This window comes from Chiloscyllium plagiosum, chromosome 11 (genome assembly GCF_004010195.1).
Source record: "Chiloscyllium plagiosum isolate BGI_BamShark_2017 chromosome 11, ASM401019v2, whole genome shotgun sequence".
Classification (NCBI taxonomy): Eukaryota; Metazoa; Chordata; class Chondrichthyes; order Orectolobiformes; family Hemiscylliidae; genus Chiloscyllium; species Chiloscyllium plagiosum.
The window spans coordinates 44,203,751-44,224,117 of NC_057720.1; the positions used below are offsets into that span (position 1 = coordinate 44,203,751).

A 20,367-nucleotide genomic window follows, 5' to 3' on the forward strand; every position below is an offset into this window, starting at 1 on the left:
TCTTGCAAAGCTCAAAGAAAACATGGTAGGGGGCTTTGGTCTTCTACGGCCATTGGTAGCAGCTCCAATTCATTAAAGGGTCAGGAATCGACTCTACAAGATTCTTAAAGGGGAGGGTGAGCAGCCAGAAGTTGTGGTACACATTGGTGCCAATGATATAGCTAGGAAAAGGGATGAGGACCTGAAAAGAGAATATAGGGAGTTTTGGTTGGAAGCTAATAGGCAGGATAAGCAGAGTAGTAATCTCAGGATTGCTACCGGTGCCACGGGCTAGTGAGGCTAGAAACAGAGTGAGTGCAGATGAACACGTGGCTGCTGGGCTGGTATAGGAGGGAGGGCTTCGGGTATGCGGATCATTGGGATACCTTCTGGGGAAAATGGGACCTATACAAGAAGGACAGGTTGCACCTGAATTGGAGGTTCCAATATCTTGGGTGGGAGGTTTGCTAGTGCTCTTCAGGAGGATTTAAACTAGTTTGGCAGATGGGGGGACATGGAGCTACGGATCAGAGGATGGAGTAGCTAGCGTACAGCCAGATACACCATGCAGAGAGTCTGTGAAGAGGGATAGACAGTTGATAGGGCAAATTTGTAGTCAGTGTCATGGTTTGAAGTGTGTCTATTTTAACGCAAGAAGTGTCAGGAATAAGTTGAAACTTTATTGCTGGAACAGCACAGCAGGTCAGGCAGCATCCAGGGAACAGGAGATTCGACGTTTCGGGCACAGGCCCTTCTTCAGGAATAAGGGCAATGAACTTAGGGAATGGATCAGTAATTGGAACTATGATGTGTGGCCATTACGGAAACTTGGATATCATAGGGGCAGGAATGGTTGTAGGATGTTCCAGGTTTAGATGGTTCAAAAGGAATAGGTGGGCAGGTAAAAGAGATGGGGGAATGGCATTGCTAATCATAGTATCATAGCTACAGAAAGGGAGGTCGTCGAGGAAGGTTATGTCTACACAGTCAGTATGGGGAGAAAGTGAGGTCTGCAGATGCTGGAGATCAGAGCTGAAAAAATGTTGCTGGAAAAGCGCAGCAGATCAGGCAGCATCCTGGGAACAGGAGAATCGACGTTTCGGGCATAAGCACTTCTTCAGGAACGAAGCCCTACTTGAATGCAGAATACAGGGTTAAAGGCAGGATTCTTGGCAGTGTGGAGGAACAGAGGCATCTTGCGGACCATGTCCATAAATTCCTCAAAGTTGCCATCCAAGTTGACAGAGTTTTTAAGAAAGTGTATGGTGTATTGGCTTTCATTAGCAGGGGGATTGAATTTAAGAGCTGTTTAAGATTATGCTGCAGCTCCATAGATCCCTGGTTAGATCACACTTGGAATTTTGTGTTCAGTTCAGGTTGCCTCTTAATGGGAAGGATTTGGAAGCTTTAGAGAGGGTGCAGAGGAGATTTACCAGGATTCTGCCTGGACTGGAGGGCATGTCTTATGGAGAAAGGTTGAGGTAGCTTGGGCTTTTCGAATTGGAGTGAAGAAGGGTGAGAGGGGACTTGATACAAGTGTCCCAGATGATGAGGGGCATAGATAGAGTGAATAGTCAGAGATGTTTTCCACTGGGCAGAAATGGCTATCACAAGGGGGTATAATTTTAAGGTGATTGGTGGAAGGTTTAGGGGAGATGTCAGTGGTTGGTTATTTTCACACTGGAGGTGTGAAATGCACTGCCAGCGGTGATGGTAGAGTCGATACTTTAGGGATATTTAAGTGACTCTTGGACAGGCACTTGGAAGATAGTAAATTGAAGGGCATGTAGGTTAATTTGGTCTTACAGTAGGACAAAAGGTCGCCACTACATTGAGGGCCGAAGGGCCTGTACTGTTCAATATTCATAAAACATACGTGTTTCAGTAATGATAGGTCCATAGCAGCACTTTAGTTATTCTGATATGTCAGTGAGCAGCATGGTGCACACCCCTCCCACGTTCATGAGCAAAATGTGTTTTTTGGAGGGTAAATACTCCAATGACTATCCTGATGTTTGGGAGTAACACACGATTTGTTAATGTTTGAGGTCATTGATCTCTTCCATAGATTCAGGGTCTTCCCACGCTTTCTCTTCCATTCACAATGACAGTGATTTCTATCCATATCTATCGTGGTACTCCGCACATACTCCAGAAATAAAGCCTGCTTTGATTCCATTTCTTTACTACTCCCAGTTCAATATCCAAAAAAAAACTGACTACCAAGACCTAGTTTTCAGTTCTTCAGCTGTGTTGACGCATCATGGAAATGGAAAATGCAGCTTAGAGTTTGCTGAGTCTTCAATATCCACTTTGTTTAGGCGACCACAGTCTTGCTTCTTTAACCACTAATTGGCTGCCAAACCCATTTCTACAGCAGTAATGAGTGGCCCCTAATGTTTCATTAGTCACATAGGTGTTTTCCTAGTGGTGGAAGATACAGAATAAACTTTCTTCACAATGGTGCCTTTTTACACACATACACACACAGCCTTGGGTGATTTTAGGGAAAATATAAGCACTACTGCTGAGACTCCTTTGGGTAAAAAAAAGTTTTAAAAAAAAAAGTGGCCCCTATGGAACTGAAGACCCATTTCTATTTCCCTGGGAGCGACTTCAAGACCCATTAACTCTCCTAATTTCTGTTTCTGGCCTCCACTATAAGAATCCAGAATTCTGTCTTTGAAAGATTCTCAAAGGTTTTGCACAATTAGTGTTGAACTAATGGTTGTACGATTACCCGTTTTCACCCTCCTTTCCCTTCTTAAATTGAATTAGGTTGACAATATTGCATTCCAAAGACAGAAATTTCCAGATTCAGGAATTATGTAAAATTGCTTGCAAAGATCATAATATAGTATTCAGCATTAGCTGTGATTGGACATTACTTGCTAAACATCCCAATTGTGCTAAGCATTGCATTAGAAACCAATTTAATATAATCAGATGGGCTCATTTATGTGTGTCAGAAAGCACATAGTCATACAGCATGAAAACAGACCCTTAAGTCCAACCTGTCCATGCTGAACTTAATACCAAACTAAATAGTCCTACCTGCCTGTTCTTGGCCCATATGCCTCCAAAGCTTTCCGAGTCATGTTCTTATCTGAGTGTCTTTTAAATGTTATAACTCTGCCCGCATTCACCACTTCCTTAGAAAGTTCACCATCTCTTCATTTGCAGGATCCTGTCCCTTGCAATGGAAAGAGCATATCCATTTTTTCCACCTGATTCAATAGCACAAAGACTTGGTGAAACAGCTATTCTCCAAATATGTTCCCCTGCCAATATTTTGACCACTAAGAGTTGACTTTCTTAGTTTGAACTTAAACAAAAGCTTGCCACCAACTGTTCTCTGGTGCATTCTTCAATGCTCTTGCCAATCAGAATCCATTTACCAACCAGTAAGCACCCTCCTACCTTTTGAAATTTTGTATTCTTGCATCTGTCCTGAGTGGAAGCTGAGAAGCTTTAACAACATAACTTTTTTTTCAGCATCAGAAAAGAATTACAGAAACCATGTTTTGAATTTTAACTGAATTGATTTGCCCTCTACAGGTAGTGAAAATGGAGGTGAAGATACGGTAGTTGGGAATGTCAGTAAGTTTCTCGTTATTCCCACTGGTTACACTGGACATCCTAAGAAGGGACATTTAATATTTGATGCCTGCTTTGAAAGTGGTAAGTCCAAAATTCTGGCAAATAATTTTTATTCAAATCAAAAAAATAGTTTGTATCACTTTTATAATCAGTTTTTGGGTCAGACAGTTGTGTTTAATAGGTTTTTGTGATAGTGTGGAAAATTAACTAAGTCTCATGTTAGACTAATTGAAAAACATATTGATTTAAGTCAAAGCATGATTTTAAAAATATCTTGTTTTAAAGAAAGTCTGAAGCTAGTTCTAATGTTAAAGTTCACAAGAAAATCTTGTTTTGGTAGTAACTTGTGTGAAGCTCATATGACTCCTCAGCATTGCATTTAAAGGCTATCTTCAGGTATCCAGATTGTTGAATATGTTTGAAGGTTTCTGTCGTGGAAGAATCAAGTTGTGGAAGTTATTGACAAAAGTCTGTGTACATTTTTATTACACATTGTATTGCATTCTTTTCTCAGTGTATAGTATTGAATATCAGTTTAGGATTTGTTTGAACTTGACGTCTCTAAAGTGCTGTTGCTTTTAACAAACAGTAGAATTGATTTATCCTACCGTGCCAAGGTCAATAAAGTGAAACCTCAGCCAATCTGGTCTTAATTTTATAATGTTTGACTAGTTCACTAATGGAAAAGAAAGCAGCAATAGACTTGTCAGCCAGTTCTTCTCAATTGACTTCATATGACTCATCAGGCAAGTGACCTAAAAGATGGGTTGTACTGGCAAAAGAAGGTACTTTATGTTTAGTAGCTTGGTAAATTCTAAATGACTGTTTTTAAAACTCAATCCTGAGTCTTTATTTTTGCAAACTTACGACAATATGTTTAGCCTATTTTGTGCATGGACTGAGGATTCCTTATTAGTCTATAGTATTTAATGAATTGAAGAGAGATTTCAGCATAGTTGTGAAGTGATGTTGTTGTGTCCATTGATTTTCTGGGCTTCCTGGAAGCCAAGCAAAAATGCAACAGTAATTGAGAAGGCAGTTTAGAAATGGAAATACTGTTGTATTTGCAGTGCAAAATGCTCAGTATTCACAGTGGCTTTCTTATCGAATTGACTAAAAAGGTTTGTTCATAGTACTTTTGGCTTAGAGCTTGCGATCTATATTTTGAAGGTTTTCTGAATCTTATTAGGATGTCTGACAAATGATCTGCCTTAGATTCAACCTTGGCTGAGGTGCAAGATGAACAGCAGCAGTAGCAGTCTCTTTTTTTTTTGAAAAAAGACTGCAATTGGTCATCAGAGAGAGGACTAGAGGACTAGCAGTAGCCCACTGTTGAGAGTCCGGTAGTTGAATAGTAGGGGTGGGACAGCAGCAAAGGGACACAGCTTGCAGCAGGCATTACCTATATGTATAGCAGAGGGCAGATTTTTTTTCTGAGCATTCGCTGTGCTTTCATCAAAGTCTACTTTTTGATTTTTGTAGGCTACTGTTTAATATTTGGAGGCTCATTCTTATTTTCATTGTTAAATGGTCCATGTCAATGACCATTTTCTAATTGTGTTGAATCTTTTAAGGGTTTTCTTCTTTAAACAGATAGCAAATTACCAATGGTTATATGTATATTTTAAAATTTGGAATTTATAAATAAGATGTTTTGGTTGGCTTGTTATAAATAAAACTGCATACTCTTATTTCCAAAATGTAAATTCTAAGTACTTGCTACAAAACATTTTATTGTTCAGGATTAAGGTCATCCGATTTTAAGTTGCAGCCCGAGGGTATATGGGAGGATGAAATTTGTTGTTGATGTAAAATAGAGTAGATGGAAAGCTATATGCAGTAATATTATAACCAGGTTCTACATATTAAATACAGAATCCTCAAGCTCGCACATGCTACCAGCCCCAAGACTCCCATAACTACCTGGACTATATCTCCTCCTACCCAGTATCCGGCAAGAACTCCATCTCATTCTCCCAGTTCCTCTGCCTCTGCCGCATCTGCTTGGATGAGGAGACATTCCACTCCCAAGTATCCCAAATGTCCCCCTATTTTGAATACATGCTTTTGTTCCCTCTGTCATCCAAACAGTCCTCCACTGCACCTCCTCCATTTCTTGTCCAATGATCTAAACCCCCCCCCCCTTTAAATGCAGTAAGGATAGGGACGCCTTGTCCTCACCTACCAACCCACCAGTTTCCGCATCCAATGTATTATCCTTAAACACTACTGCCAACTCCAATTAGACCCCACCACCAAGAACATCTTCCCCTCCCCACCACTCTCTGCCATCTGCAAAGACCATTTCCTTTACCAAACCTTGGTTCATGCCACTCTCCCAACCAACCCTCTGAACCCCCAGGTATCTTTCCCTGCAACCGCAAAAGATGCAAAACCTGCCAGCGCACCACCCCCTTCACATCCATCCATCGCCCCAAACAGTACTTTCAGATGAGATAGAGGTTCACCTGCCTCTCCTCCAACCTAGTTTACTGTATCTGGTGATCCTGATGTGGTCTTCTCTACATTGGGGATACCAAATGTAAACTCAGGGCATGTTTCGCTGAGCATCTCAGCCAGGCACACATGGGCTAACCTGACCGCCCAGTCACCGCTCATTGTAATTCCCCTTCCCACTCCCTTTCCAACATGACCATCCTTGGTTTCCTCCATTGCCACAGCGAATCATACCGCAAATTGGAGGAACACCTCATCTTCCGACTGGGCAGTGTACAGCCTGGAGGACTCAACATTAAGTTCTCCAATTTCAAACAATGTCCCTTCCCATCCCCTGACTCCCTTCCTAGCCCCTTCCCTCCCTTCCATTCCTCTGATTGACCCTGCCCCCCCCCCTCCAATTGCAGCTCGTCTTACACCCACCTCCAGGCCTGAAGAATGGTTATACCTGAAACGTTGACTTCTCCATCTCCGAATGCTGCCTGGCTTGCTGTGTTCTTCCAGCCTCCTGCTTGTCTACCTTGGATTCCAGCATCTGCAGTTTTTTTGGCTCTATACTACTAATGCCCAGCCGTCCTGCAAGTAACCAATTGACCTGTGCACATTCCCACTGGTCTCTGGAAATCTAAGTCTTTACATTCATTGTCAAGTAAATTAAATGTTTGCGATCCTGAAAGGGAAAGTGTCGCAAACTAATAATATGTTCCTATAACTCAATGGAAACATCACAGCATACCTCTCCATCTTTCTCCAGAATGTACTTTTACTTGCAAACACAGCTCTTCTCATCCATTAACTTACTGTTATTAATATCTTGGCCTTGGTGGAACTCTGAATTGAGTCACCTTCCCCCAACTGAAGCCTTTTTGGGTATGTCTGGGTATATTTCCATCACTTGTCCTGCAAGACCATTGTAGAGGAGGTTTAGCTGTTGTTACCAAGTAATAACTAATTACCAAAGTTAGTAGGTTTGTGAATGGCAACAAGAAAGGTGGTGTAGTGGACAGTGAAAAAGATTATCTCCAGAGTACAATGGGACCTTGATCAGATTGGCCAAAAGGCTGAGGACTGGCAGGTGGAGTTTAATTTAGATAAATGTGAGGTGCTGCGTTTTTGTAAGGCAAACCAGGGCAGGACTTACACAGTTAATGGTAGGGCCCTGGAGAGTGTTGCTGAACAAAGAGACAGGTGCATCGTTTCTTGAAAGGTGGAGTTGCAGATAGGTGGTGAAGAAGGCATTTGGCATGCTTGTCTTCATTGGTCAGAGCATTGACTATAGCAGTTGGAATGGAATGTTGCAGCTGTATAGGACATTGGTGAAGTCACTTTTAGAATACTGCACATAATTCTGGTTACACCTCTATGGGAAAGATGTTGTTAAACTTGAGAGGGTGCAGAAAAGATTTACAAGAAATTTGCTGGGTTTGGAGGTTTGTATTATATTGAGAGGCTGAATAGGCTGGGGACTTTTTTTCCCTGGAGTGTCAGAGACTGAGGGGTGATCTTCTAGCTGTTTATAAAATCATGAGGGATATTGATAGGGTGAATAGCCAAGATCTTTTTCCTAGGGTGTGTGGAGTCTAAAACAACAGGACATAGGTTTAAGGTCAGAGGAAAAGATTTTGAAAAGGACCTGAGGGGTAACTTTTAAATGCATTTGCTGATATGTGTATGGAAAGAGCTACCAGAGGAAATGTGGAGATGAGTACAATTACAACATTTAAAAGACATCTGGGAGAGTATATGAACAACAAGGGTTTTGAGGGATATGGACTAAATGCTAACAAATGGGGTTAGATTAGATTGAGATGTCTGGTCTGTGCAGACGAGTTGGACCGAAAGGTCTGTTTCTGTGGTTTGCATCTTTTTGAAAGGATTCTGGGTAATCCAAGATGGAGTGCAGGAAAAATTTCTGGCTCTAACAGCTGCTCCTTTTTTGAGGTAGTCTATTTGTTGGAGGTGATTTGCTCGAATTCCAGGAGCAGCAATTACTGTTTTATATGCTGTTGCATTGCTTTGGAACCTTGGAGAAAAAAATAGTCAAAACAACAGCACTTTTAAAAGGGAGAAGAACAGACACGGGAAGCACATGGTGAGGTCAGTGCAAGAGAGAGAGAGAGAGAAAGAAACCCACGTTGCTAACTGACAGAGTTAGCGGTTACTGCCGTTGCTGTTGAATTCATGTATCGCTGGACATCAGAATGCATCTGGGAAAATTAAAAAAACTTCACAACTGATCTTGGAGGAACCTGTCTGGGAGCGGTCACAGCACAGAAGCAGATAAGTGGATTTTAAGCGCAGCCTTAAAATAAGTCTGCAGTAGTGAATAGAGTGGGTTCTTTCTTGATTATATATTTTATTGAGCTATGTCTCTTTATTAAACTTAATATATAAGCCATAAGTATTAATTTATGCAGTGTTTTGTAGAGGAATAAGACAGTGCTATCTTCTGGGTCTGTAGATTGAAAGAAGCAAAAATAGCCCTTAGTAGAGTGATATGCTCTTCTTGTCGGATGTGGGAGTTTAGGGAGAGTTTATGGGTTACGGAGAATTATGTCTGCAATAAATGCTGTTGTTTGCGAATCATCAGGAAAGGCAGTTAGAGGCAATGAGGAATTTACAAGAGCGAGGGGATGTGATGGATGGCAGTTATAGGAAGGTGGAAAAATTGCAGATACAGTCACATAGATGCGTTAACTCCAGAAAAGGTAAGAGAGATAGGTAGGTAGTGCAGGAGTCTTCTGTGGCTATCCCCATTTCAAACAAGTATGCTGTTTTGGAAAATGTAGGGGGTGATGGGTTCTCAGGGGAATGTAGCACAAACAGCCAAGTTTCTGGTATTGAGACAAACGATCGATTGTGTTAGGGGACTCTCTAGTCTGAGGTACAGACAGACGTTTCTGTGGCCAGCAGTGAAAAATCAGAATGGTGTGTTGCTTCCCTGGTGTCAGGATCAAAGATGTCTCAGACAGAGTGCAGAATGTTCTCAAGGGGGAGAGGGGTCAGCAGGAGGTCATTGTTCACATTGGAACCAATGACATAGGAAGGGAAAAGGTTGAGATTCTGAAGGGAGATTAGAGAGAATTAGGCAGGAAGTTAAAAAAGGAGGGTCTTGGAGAGAAGTATTATCTGGATTACTCCAGGTGCTATGAGCTAGTGAGGGCAGGAATAGGAGGATAGAGCAGATGAATGCATCGCTGAGGAGCTGGTGTACAGGAGAAGGATTCACATTTTTGGATCATTGGAAGCTATTTTGGGGTAGAAGTGACCTGTCCAAGAAGGATGGATCACACCTAAATTGGGAGGGGACTAATGTACTGTCAGGGAAAGTTGCTAGAGCTGCTCAGGAGGATTTAAACTAGTAAGTTGGTGGGGGGGGGGGGTTGGGGATGTGTGTGGGGGGGGGAGTGGGTGGACCCAGGGAGATAGTGAGGAAAGATTTCAATCTGGTACAGTTGAGAACAAAGGCGAGTCAGTCAGGGCAGGCAGGGACAAAGCAGAGAACAAGGTAGGACTGATAAACTACATTTATTTCGATGCAAGAGGTCTAACAGGGAAGCCAGATGAACTCGGGGCATGGTGTTTTTGATAAGGGATAGCATTACAGCTGTACTGAGGGAGGATATTCCCGGACATACATCCAGGGAAGTTATTTGGGTAGAACTGAGAAATAAGAAAGGGATGATCACTTTATTGGGATCGTATTATAGACCCCCTAATAGTCAGACGGAAATTGAGAAACAAATTTGTAAGGAGATCTCCGTTATCTGTAAAAATAATGGGGTGGTTATGGTAGGGGATTTTAACTTGCCAAACGTAGACAGAGACTGCCATAGTGTTAAGGGTTTAGATGGAGAGGAATTTGTTAAGTGTGCACAAGAAAATTTTCTGATTCACTATATGGATGGACCTACTAGAGAAGGTGCAAAACTTGACCTACTCTTGGGAAATAAGGCAGGGCAGGTGACTGAGGTGTCAGTGGGGGAGCACTTTGACCATAATTCTATGAGTTTTAAAATAGTGATGGAAAAGGATAGATCTAAAAGTTGAAGTTTTAAATTGGAGGAAGGCCAATTTTGACGGTATTAGGCAAGAACTTTCAAAAGCTGATTGGGGGCAGATGTTTGCAGGTAAAGGGATGGCTGTAAAATGGGAAGTCTTCAGAAATAAGGTAATGAGAGTTCAGAGAAAGTATATTACTGTTAGGGTGAAAGGAAAGGCTGGTAGGCATAGGAAATGCTGGATGACCAATTGAGGATTTGGTTCAGAAAAAGAAAGAAGCATATGTCAAGTAAATCCTTAGAAGAGTAAAAAGGCAGTAGGAGTATATTTAAGAGAGAAATCAGGAGGGCAAAAAGGGGACATGATATAGCTTTGGCAAATAGAGTTAAGGAGAATGAAAAGGATTTTTACAAATGCATTAAGGACAAAAGGGTAACTAGGGAGAGAATAGGGCCCCTCAAAGATCAGCAAGGAGGCCTTTGTGTGGAGCCGCAGGAAATGGGAGGGATACTAAACAAGTATTTTGCGTCAGTATTTAATGTGGAAAAGGATATGGAAGATATAGAATGTAGGGAAATAGATGGTGAAATCTTGAAAAATGTCCATACTACAGAGGAGTAAGTGCTGGATGTCTTGAAGCGCATAAAGGTGGATAAAACCCCAGGACCTGATCAGGTGTACCCTAGAACTCTGTGGCTAGCCAACATGGCTTTGTGGGTGGGAAATCATTTCTCACAAACTTGATTGAGGTTTTTGAAGAAGTAACAAAGCGGATTGATGAGGGTAGAGCGGTAGATGTTGTCTGTATGGACTTCAGTAAGATGTTCGATAAGGTTCCCCATAGGACACTGGTGAGCACGGTTAGATCCCATGGAATACAGGGAGAACTAGCCATTTGGATACAGAACTGGCTCAAAGGTAGAAGACAGAGGGTGGTGGTGGAGGGTTGTTTTTCAGACTGGAGGTTTGTGACCAGTGGAGTGCCACAAGGAACGGTGCTGGGTCCTCTACTTTTAGTCATTTACATAAATGATTTAGATGCGAGCATAAGAGGTACAGTTAGTAAGTTTGCAGATGACACCAAAATTGGAGGTGTAGTGGACAGCGAAGAGGGTTACCTCAGATTACAACAGGATGTGGACCAGATGGGCCAATGGGCTGAGAAGTGGCAGATGGAGTTTAATTCAGATAAATACGATGTGCTGCATTTTGGGAGACCAAATCTTAGCAGGACTTATTCACTTAATGGTAAGGTTCTAGGGAGTGTTGCTGAACAAAGAGACCTTGGAGTGCAGGTTCATAGCTCCTTGAAAGTGGAGTCGCAGATAGATAGGATAGTGAAGAAGGCGTTTGGTCTGCTCTCTTTTATTGGTCAGAGTATTGAGTACAGGAGTTGGGAGGTGATGTTGCGACTGTACAGGACATTGGTTCGGACCACTGCTGGAATATTGCGTGCAGTTCTGGTCTCCTTCCTATCGGAAAGATGTTGTTAAAATTGAAAGGGTTCAGAAAAGATTTACAAGGATGTTGCTAGAGTTGGAGGGTTTGAGCTGTAGGGAGAGGCTGAATAGGCTAGAGCTGTTTTTCCTGGAGTGTCGGAGGCTGAGGGGTGACCTTATAGAGCTTTACAAAATCATACGGGGCACGAATAGGATAAATAGACAAGGTCTTTTCCCTGGGGTGGGGGAATCCAGAACTAGAGGGCATAGGTTTAGGGTGAGGGGAAAGATATAAAAGAGACCTAAGGGGCAACCTTTTCACTCAGAGGGTGGTACGTGTATGAAATGAGCTGCCAGAAGAAGTGGTGGAGGCTAGTACAATTGTAACATTTAAAAGGCATCTGGATGGGTATATGAATAGGAAGGGTTTGGAGGGATATGGGCCAGGTGCTGGCAGGTGGGACTAGATTGGGTTGGGATATCTGGTCGGCATGGACGGGTTGGACCGAAGGGTCTGTTTCCATGCTGTACATCTCTATGACTGTATGACTTTATAAATCACACTTTAGCCTGTTCACTCAATACTCTGACACCTGCCTTTCCCTTGAGCATTTGCGCAGTTTAATCCCTCTCACCTCTCATTTAAAATCCTTATCCCCACTGCCTAACCATTCACATAATATTTCTCTTTTCTCGATGGCTCCACTGCTTTTTCCCCTCTCCAATTTCTGAAATAAGTAACTTTTCATTCTCCACAACTTCAATCTCAATTTCAATTCATCATGCTTCTTCCCCTCTGGATTCACCATCATATATCTCTTTTCTTGTCATTTCCAAAGCTACGTGCATGATCATTTTCTTGACTATGCTTTCTCATGTGGCCTCACTACTCCCATAATATCAATCACATATGTTGCCAAACACAATCATTTTTTTGCACCACTGTCCATGCACACGTTCTTTCCCTGTCCCTTCTCTACTTCATTCTGTGTCTGCCTGATCAATTTTAACCCCAAATCACTTACAACTGTATTTTAAAAGTTCCAACTATCTCAACTCTGTTCACAGCAACATTTCTGTAGCTACTAATTTCATTAACCTTGCTCTCACTTCCACCTTTCATGCCATAATCCTTATATAATTCTCCCACCCTGACCATTCCCTGGGTTCTTGTTTCTGCTGCAGTCCAGTCCAAGAGGCCTGGGTTGGTTCAGTCATTCTTTGCAATGTCTGGCTGGACCTCATAAAGCACTATTTGATATAACAAAAAGATTTCAAAAACTCAGCAGATCTTGCAGCATCAGTGGGGAAAGAAACAAAATTAATGCTTCAAAACATCTTTGCTGATCCCCATATTAAAGCTCATATTTTTAATGTCTTTTCTCAGGTACTATTCTTCCTTCAAGTCTGCTGCAATCATTCATCGCAAGAAGCCAATCCTTGACCCCCTCCCCAGTGTAATTGCAAAATGTTGCTTCGTATCAAGCCTTCATTCTCTGTCCAAAATCTTTTAAACATATTGTCATCCAAAACCATATCAATCTTTACTAGAACTTCATATTTGAATCACTTCAATCAGGCTTCTGCTTACAATATCCAAACAGATCCTATGTAACTGTAAAGTAAATTTTCTCTCCTTGCCCTTCTTGTCCTGTCTGCAGCCTTAGACATTGTTAATGCCGAATGGATTTCACTCATCTGGTTTCATTCTTATCTATCAAGTTATAGCCAGAGTATCAGCTACAGTGAATTGGGTGGAATCTTAGCAGGTTCTGAATGAGAGTTACAGCATAATAGGTTTGGTGAGATACATTTTGATATCAATATTGTCTCATCACATCTTGTTTGCTCTTCTTAAGAGGTGTGGTGAGATTCTTAATTGATGATCATTGCATGTTAAACACATTGTTAACTGTCAAATTCCTGAAGAAGGGTTATACCCGAAACACTGACTTCTCCAACTCCTGATGCTGCCTGGCTTGCTGTGTTCTTCCAGCCTCCTGTTTGTCTACTTTGACTATTTAAATTAGCCATCAGGAAACTTGACATGGAAGCCTAGTGCTTGCTTCATATTGGACACTGGGCACCAACATCTTGGCCATGTTTCATAGGTACTGGTCACACTGTCCACATATTCACAAACATGGGTATCCCACATGTGGAAGCCTCTATGAGCCTTCATGGTATATGTCAAATCCACTTCCAGGTTGCTTCCACACTTCAGTGATGCATCTTGGACTGCACTAGCAACTGTAATATAACAGCAAGGACACTTGGCGCTCAGGGATCCATACCCAACTCATGGCATGAGGCCACCTCTCCAGGCTCTTTGCTTGCTGTCTTAGGGCTCACTCATTCTGAGCTACCTGGATGTTCATGGCATCCCTGCCTTGTATTGTCTTTTTACACTTTGCACCCTTTAACCAGAGATACCAGGCTCATATTACTACTGTCTTGTGTCATTTAGCATAGACAGAAAGTCAGGAAGTTTGCTGCAGTTGGCAGCAGGTCTCAGTCCAGTCAAGGGCCATAGGTTTTGCTCAGGGGATCCTGGCACAGTAAGTAAAGAGAAGCCTCTGAAACCAGTCCGGGCCCTGCTTGAGGTGGTCAGAGTTAGGATCCTCCACAAATAGAGGCGAGAGCTGAATGACTGGCAGGATACCAACTGTCCTGACTCTTTTGCCCTATTATGGGCTGATTTGCTTCTGGAATGAGAGAGAGGCTGGTGAAAGTGGGTGGCACATTTATTACTGATAGTATAGATAGACAGGTTCCCCAAGTGAGTGAGTAGGCCATGCAGAGGATGTACAACATGAATAGTGTCACGGTTTGCTTGAGTGAGGGTGAGACGGGAAAATGTTACAGTTGGCTGGAGTGGTGGAGCATGAGCTTTGGTGGGAGGTGGGTACAATAGCAGAGATGGAATGGGTGTGAGGTATCACAGAGAAGATCTTGGCTCTTGTATTGGCAGAATGGAGAATAATATGCTTCCACATGGTTGTTTTATCCTAGGTAGAAACCTCTGAGCATTCAGGCATGGTTTGGTGTCACGGCCTCTACTGCTCATCCTTTGAGAAGAAGAAGTCCTTATTGTGAGCCGCCCCATCTGCTCTCGGACCATGCCTGCAAAGTGAGACACCGATTTTACCTGTCAGCCATGTCCTAGGCCAATGTCCAGAACTGTGTAGGGCATCTCTGGACCAAATGTGCTTATCTGGATGCATTGCAACCTTTTAATATGGTGCCAGAGGTAGGAATGTGTAAGTTCTGATGATTAGTGAGTTGCTGCAGGACCAGAGCAAGGTAAAAAAACGGGCAAAAATTATTCTCATCCTGAGAGCACAAATGCTAATTAATGTGCAAATTTGGTAAACAATTACAAGACATTTGGAAAGTGGGAGTCTTTTAAAAGGAGTATAATGAGAATTCAGGGTCAGCATGATCCTCTAAGAGTGAAGGGCAAGGGTAGAAGTCCAGGGAACCCTGATTATCAAAGGATATTGAGCGTTTAATAAAGAAAAAGAAGGGAGTATATAAGTTTTTAAGTTAGCTTGCTGGGCTGGAAGGTTTATTTTCAGATGTTTCATCATCATGACTGTGGGCAGCATGGTGGCTCAAGTGGTTAGTACTGCTGCCTCAGTGCCAGAGACCTGGGTTTGATTCCAGCCTTGGGCGACTGTGTGGAATTTGCACATTCTCCCCATGTCTGCATGGGTTTCCTCCAGATGCTCCGGTTTCCTTCCACAGTCCAAATTTGTGCATGTTAGGTGAATTGGCCCCGCCAAATTGCCCATAGTATTCAGGGATGTGTAGGTTAAATGCATTAGTCAGGGGCAAATATAGGGTAGGGGAATGGGTCTGGATGAGTTACTTTTCGGAGGGTCAGTGTGGACATGTTGAACCAAAGGGCCTGTTTCCACTCTGCAGATTCTATGATCTATGACTAGGTAACATCATCAGTGAGAGTCCCCAGTGAAGTGCTGGTGGTATGTCCCGCCTGTCTATTTATAGGTCTTGGTTTCTTAAGGTGGGTGATGACATCATGGTAATGAAATATCTAACAGCAAACCTTCCAGCTCAGCGAGCTAACTTACATGATTATCATCAAACGGAGCTACAAATCTCAAAAATTACTAAAGGGAGCATATGTCCGGTACATCGTATTAAAAACGAAAGGCCTTTCAAAAATATAGAAAGTGTAGGAGGTTGCTAAAAAAGGAAATTAGGAGGAAAAAGAGGGGTCATTAAAGATCTTTGGCAGATGAGATCAAGGAAAACCCCAAGGCTTTTTATAAGGATTTTACGAGTAAGAAGAGTACGAGGGAAAGAGGGGACATATTGGAGACCAAAGGGCAATCTGTGTGTGGAACCAGTCAACGTGGGTGATTTCTTAAAGGAATACTTCTCATCTGTGTTCACAGAGGAGAAAGATATTGTAGCTGGGGATATCATTTGGGATGGTGAGATTCTAGAATAGGTTAAGATAAATAAGGTGGATGTATTAGATATTTTAATGGGCATGCAAGTGCTTAAATCCCCAGGAGAAAGTGAGGATTGCAGATGCTGGAGATCAGAGCTGAAAAATGTGTTGCTGGAAAAGCGCAGCGGGTCAGGCAGCATCCAAGGAGCAGGAGAATCGATGTTTCGGGCATAAGCCCTTCTTCAGGCCGAAACATCGATTCTCCTGCTCCTTGGATGCTGCCTGACCTGCTGCGCTTTTCCAGCAACACATTTTTCAGCATAAATCCCCAGGGCCTGATGAGATATATCCCAGGCTACTATGGAGGCAAAGGAGGAGATTGCTAGTGCCCTGATGGATATATTTAATACTAGTTGGCCACAGGTGATATGCCAGATGACTGGAGGACAGCTATTGTGGTTCTTTTGTTCAAGAAGAGCAGCAGGGATAGCTCAGGTAATTACAGGCTGGTTAGTGTAAGATCCTTGAATTGCATTTTTTTTAAAAGATTACTAATTGTATTGATAAGAGTAGTGCTGTTGATGTGGTTTACATGGTCTTCAGTAAGGTCTCTGGTCGGCTGGTTCAAAAGTTAAGAGCTCATGGGATCCAAGGCAAATTAGCAAATTGGATCCAAAATTGGCTTACAAATAAGATGGAAAGGGTGGAGGATTATTTTAGTAATTGGAAGCCTGTGACTAGTGATGTACCACAGGGTTCGGAACTAGGACCCTTGCTGTTTGTTATTTGTATCAGTGACATGGAAATGAATGCAGAAGGTGCAGTCAGTAAGTTTGCAGATGACACAAAAATTGGTGATGTTGTTGATAGTGAGGAGGATGGTCTCAAGATGCAGTCTGATACCGATAAGCTAGTAAATTGGGCACAGCAATGGCAGGTGGAGTTTAATCCTGATAAGTGCAAGCTAATTGATATACACAATAAATGGTAGGTCCCTAGTGATTACTGAGGAACAGAGGGACCTTGAAGTACGGGTCCATACGTCTCTGAAGCTGTCAACACATGTGGAATGAGCTGCCTGACAGGGTGGTGAAGACAAGTACTCATGCAACACTTAAGGAGCATCTAAGTGAGTTTTTAAAATGCCAGGAATAGTACGCTACAGACTAAGTGCAGGTAAATAGGATTAGTGTTGTTTGAAGTTTGTTGGTCGGCATAAACATGGTGTGCCGAAGGGCCTGCTTCTGTGCTGTATGACTCTTTGACAACCTGCTTGGTCTAACAGTGTGAATCAATCCCCCAAAACACAACACAATTTGCACTTTGCCAACAAACCGTTACATTCAGCTCTTTATCTCTACTGCATGGTTTGCAATTCTTTTAACCCTGCCATCTCTGGTGAACTGCTGTTCACCAGTGACTTATGTATTTTGGAGCCTTGAAAACCCATTGAAGACTGCTGCACTTAAACCTGTGCAGGAACAGGCTCAACTGTTAGACATGAAGCATCATTTCAGATAGTGCCCAGAAGAGTTATAGCAGCAACAGGTAAGAATTGTGGTCACAGGTGATCCAATTTGATTGATTTATTTGATTTAATTGATTTATTGTCACGTGTACCTAAGTACAGTGAAAAGTTTGTTTACGAGCAGTACAGGCAGACCACAGTAAGCAAGGACATATAGATTATAGGGTGGAAAAAACACTAGACAGAGGCATACAAGTTGCATCACACAGGGTGTGCCCTAAGGCAAGATCAACATTAGCAAGATCAGCATTATTTGAAGTTAAAGAGTCAAATCATCAGTCTAATAATGGCAGAGACGTAGCTGTTCTTGAACCTGCGTGTGCGCGTGTGTGTGTGCGCGTGTGTGTGTGCGCGTGTGTGTGTGCGCGTGTGTGCGCTCGTGTTCAAGCTTCTGTATCTTCTCCCTGATGGAAAAGTTTGGGATGCGATGGGTCTTTGATGACGTTGACAGAATTCTCCCCATGTCTGCATGGGTTTCCTCCAGATGGCAACAGGCCGTATAAATGAAGTCCATGGATGGAAAGTTGGCTTCCTTGAAGGCCTTGGCTGTGCACACAATCTTATGTTATTTCTTATGGTCCTGGGCAGAGTAGTTAGCACACCAGGCCTTTAAGTACCTGGACAGTATGCTTTCAGTGGTGCATCTGTAAAAGTTGGTGAGGAAACTTATAGACATGTCAAATTTCATGAGCCACCTGAAAAAGAAGAGTCGTTGTTATCTTGACCGGCACATCCATGTGGGAGGACCAGGACAGAATGTCTGTTATTATTACACCTAGGAACTTGACGCTCTCTATTCTCTCAACCTCAGCTCTGTTGATGTGGGTGGGGATGTGTTTCTCCTCCCTTCTTTCTGAAGTCAGCGATCAATTCTTTACTTTTATCGATGTTGAAAGAGCATGAAGTTGATCCTCTGGAGATATAGTAAATTCTGTACGTATTGTCTCCTGCCTCCTGCACCTGGATGAGTACCTCTGCATCCCTCTGCTCCAAAGTGCCATCTGTACTGCTGTGCAGCTGTTTCTCTCCACTGCTTCGTTCTGAGTTGGTGGTCTACATCTTCTGATACAGCTACAATCCAAAACCTCCTGAGATGCAGAAATAACCTCACACCTTATGATAGGAGAAAGTGAGACTGCAGATGCTGGAGATCAGAGTCAAGAGTGTAGTGCTGGAAAAGCACATCAAGTCAGGGAGCATCCGAGGAGCAGAGAATTGACGTTTTGGGCATAAGCCCTTCATTAGGAACCATGGTACCTACCATAAGGTTTACAGTTTTCACCCTGTCAACAGCAATAAACTGACATACCTCATAAGTTTCACTCAAGGTTGGGCCAATCTCAAAATGAAACATTTTTGAGGCACTTTTGTATTTTTTATGATGTAGAGCTGCAAGCCTACATCACAGATCAATCTCATGGAATACTCAGTGAGTGCCCAAAGACATATGTGATATGACACTGTGCTGAGAATATGAACATAAAAAGTAGCAATAGAAGTAATCTGCGTAGCTCCTGCAGCCTGTTGTATCATTGATTATGATTATAGATAATCTTTGGCCTCCACTCCAAATTTTACCATCTGCTTACAATTTTCTGTGACCTGAGAGATCACAAATCTGTCTATTTTGGCCTTGTATATTTATATCTGCCTATTCGGAGATATTACTACACACCTCTGGACCAGGTGAGACATGAACTTGTGTCATCCAGCCTAAAGATAGGAAGACTATCACTGTGCAACAAGACTCATTCTGCCCTTTAATATATTCAGTCATGAAGCATTAATAATCCCAGGGAAGGCAATTACAAAGATTCACAACCCTTTGAATTAATAAATTCTCCTCACTGCAATTCTAAATTTTTTCTTTATTCTTTAATGGTATGTGGGTGTGCCTGGTATCATAAAATCCCTACAGCGTGGAAACAAGCCCTTCAAGTCCGCACCAAACCTCCAAAGAGTATCCCACCCAAACCCATTCCCTATTACTCTACAGTTACCCCTAGCCTACATATCCCGGGACACGATGGGCAATTTAGCATGGCCAATTCACCTGACCTGCACATCTTTGGACTGTGGAAGGAAACCGGAGCACCCAGAGGAAACCTGCACAGACACTGGGCGAATGTGCAAACTCCACACAGACGATCACCTGAGGCTGGAATCGAACCCAGGTCCTAGGCGCTGTGAGGCCATGGTGTTAACCGCTGAGCCACCATGCTGCCTGTGGTACGGCCAACATTTGTTTCCCATGTGTCACCCCACAATTTTAGAGTGCAGTTAAGTCAATCACATTGTTGTGGGTATGTAGTCACATGTAGGCTGGACCAGGTAAGAATGACAGACTTATTTTCCCTAAGGGGCATTAGTGAACCCAGATTTTGATTTTATGACAATGGTTTCATAGTCACCACTAGCTTTTTAATTGCAAATTTATTGATTTAATTAATCTTCATCAGTTAGTTATTCCACACGTGAATCACCCTCTGTGTAAAGAATTTGACTCTCATGTTTTTTTTAAATATCTCTCCTCTAACCTTAAAAATATGCCCTCTAATCTTGAAATCTCCAATCCTAGGGAAAAGACACCTATCATTAATCGTATCTATACCCCTCACCATCTTAAAAACTTCTATAAGGTTACCTCTCAACCTCCTACACTTCAGTGAAAAAAGTCCCACTTTATGACTCAAACCTTCCATACCCAGCAACTTGGCAAATCTCTTCTGAACCCTGCCTAGCTTAATAATATCCTTGCTATAACAGAGTGACCAGAATTGGACGATACTGTAGAAATGGTCTCACTAATATCCTGTACAACCTCATCATGACTTCCCAACTCTTATACTCAATTGTCTATACCCTTTTGAATTTCTATACTGTCCTTCTCACTTCACAATGTTTTCAAGTTTTGTATTGTCCACTAGCATTGAAGTTGTCAA

The 20,367-nt window shown here is 42.4% G+C and overlaps 1 protein-coding gene across 1 annotated transcript in view; it reads left to right on the forward strand.

Moving 5' to 3' along the window:
• The window catches only part of agbl4 (AGBL carboxypeptidase 4), an 862,393-nt gene that overhangs the window by 22,722 nt on the left and 819,304 nt on the right, over positions 1–20,367 (forward strand). The window contains exon 2 of the mRNA XM_043699224.1: positions 3,538–3,660. Coding sequence (XP_043555159.1) covers positions 3,538–3,660 — 123 coding nt within the window. The remainder of the gene's footprint in view (positions 1–3,537; positions 3,661–20,367) is intronic.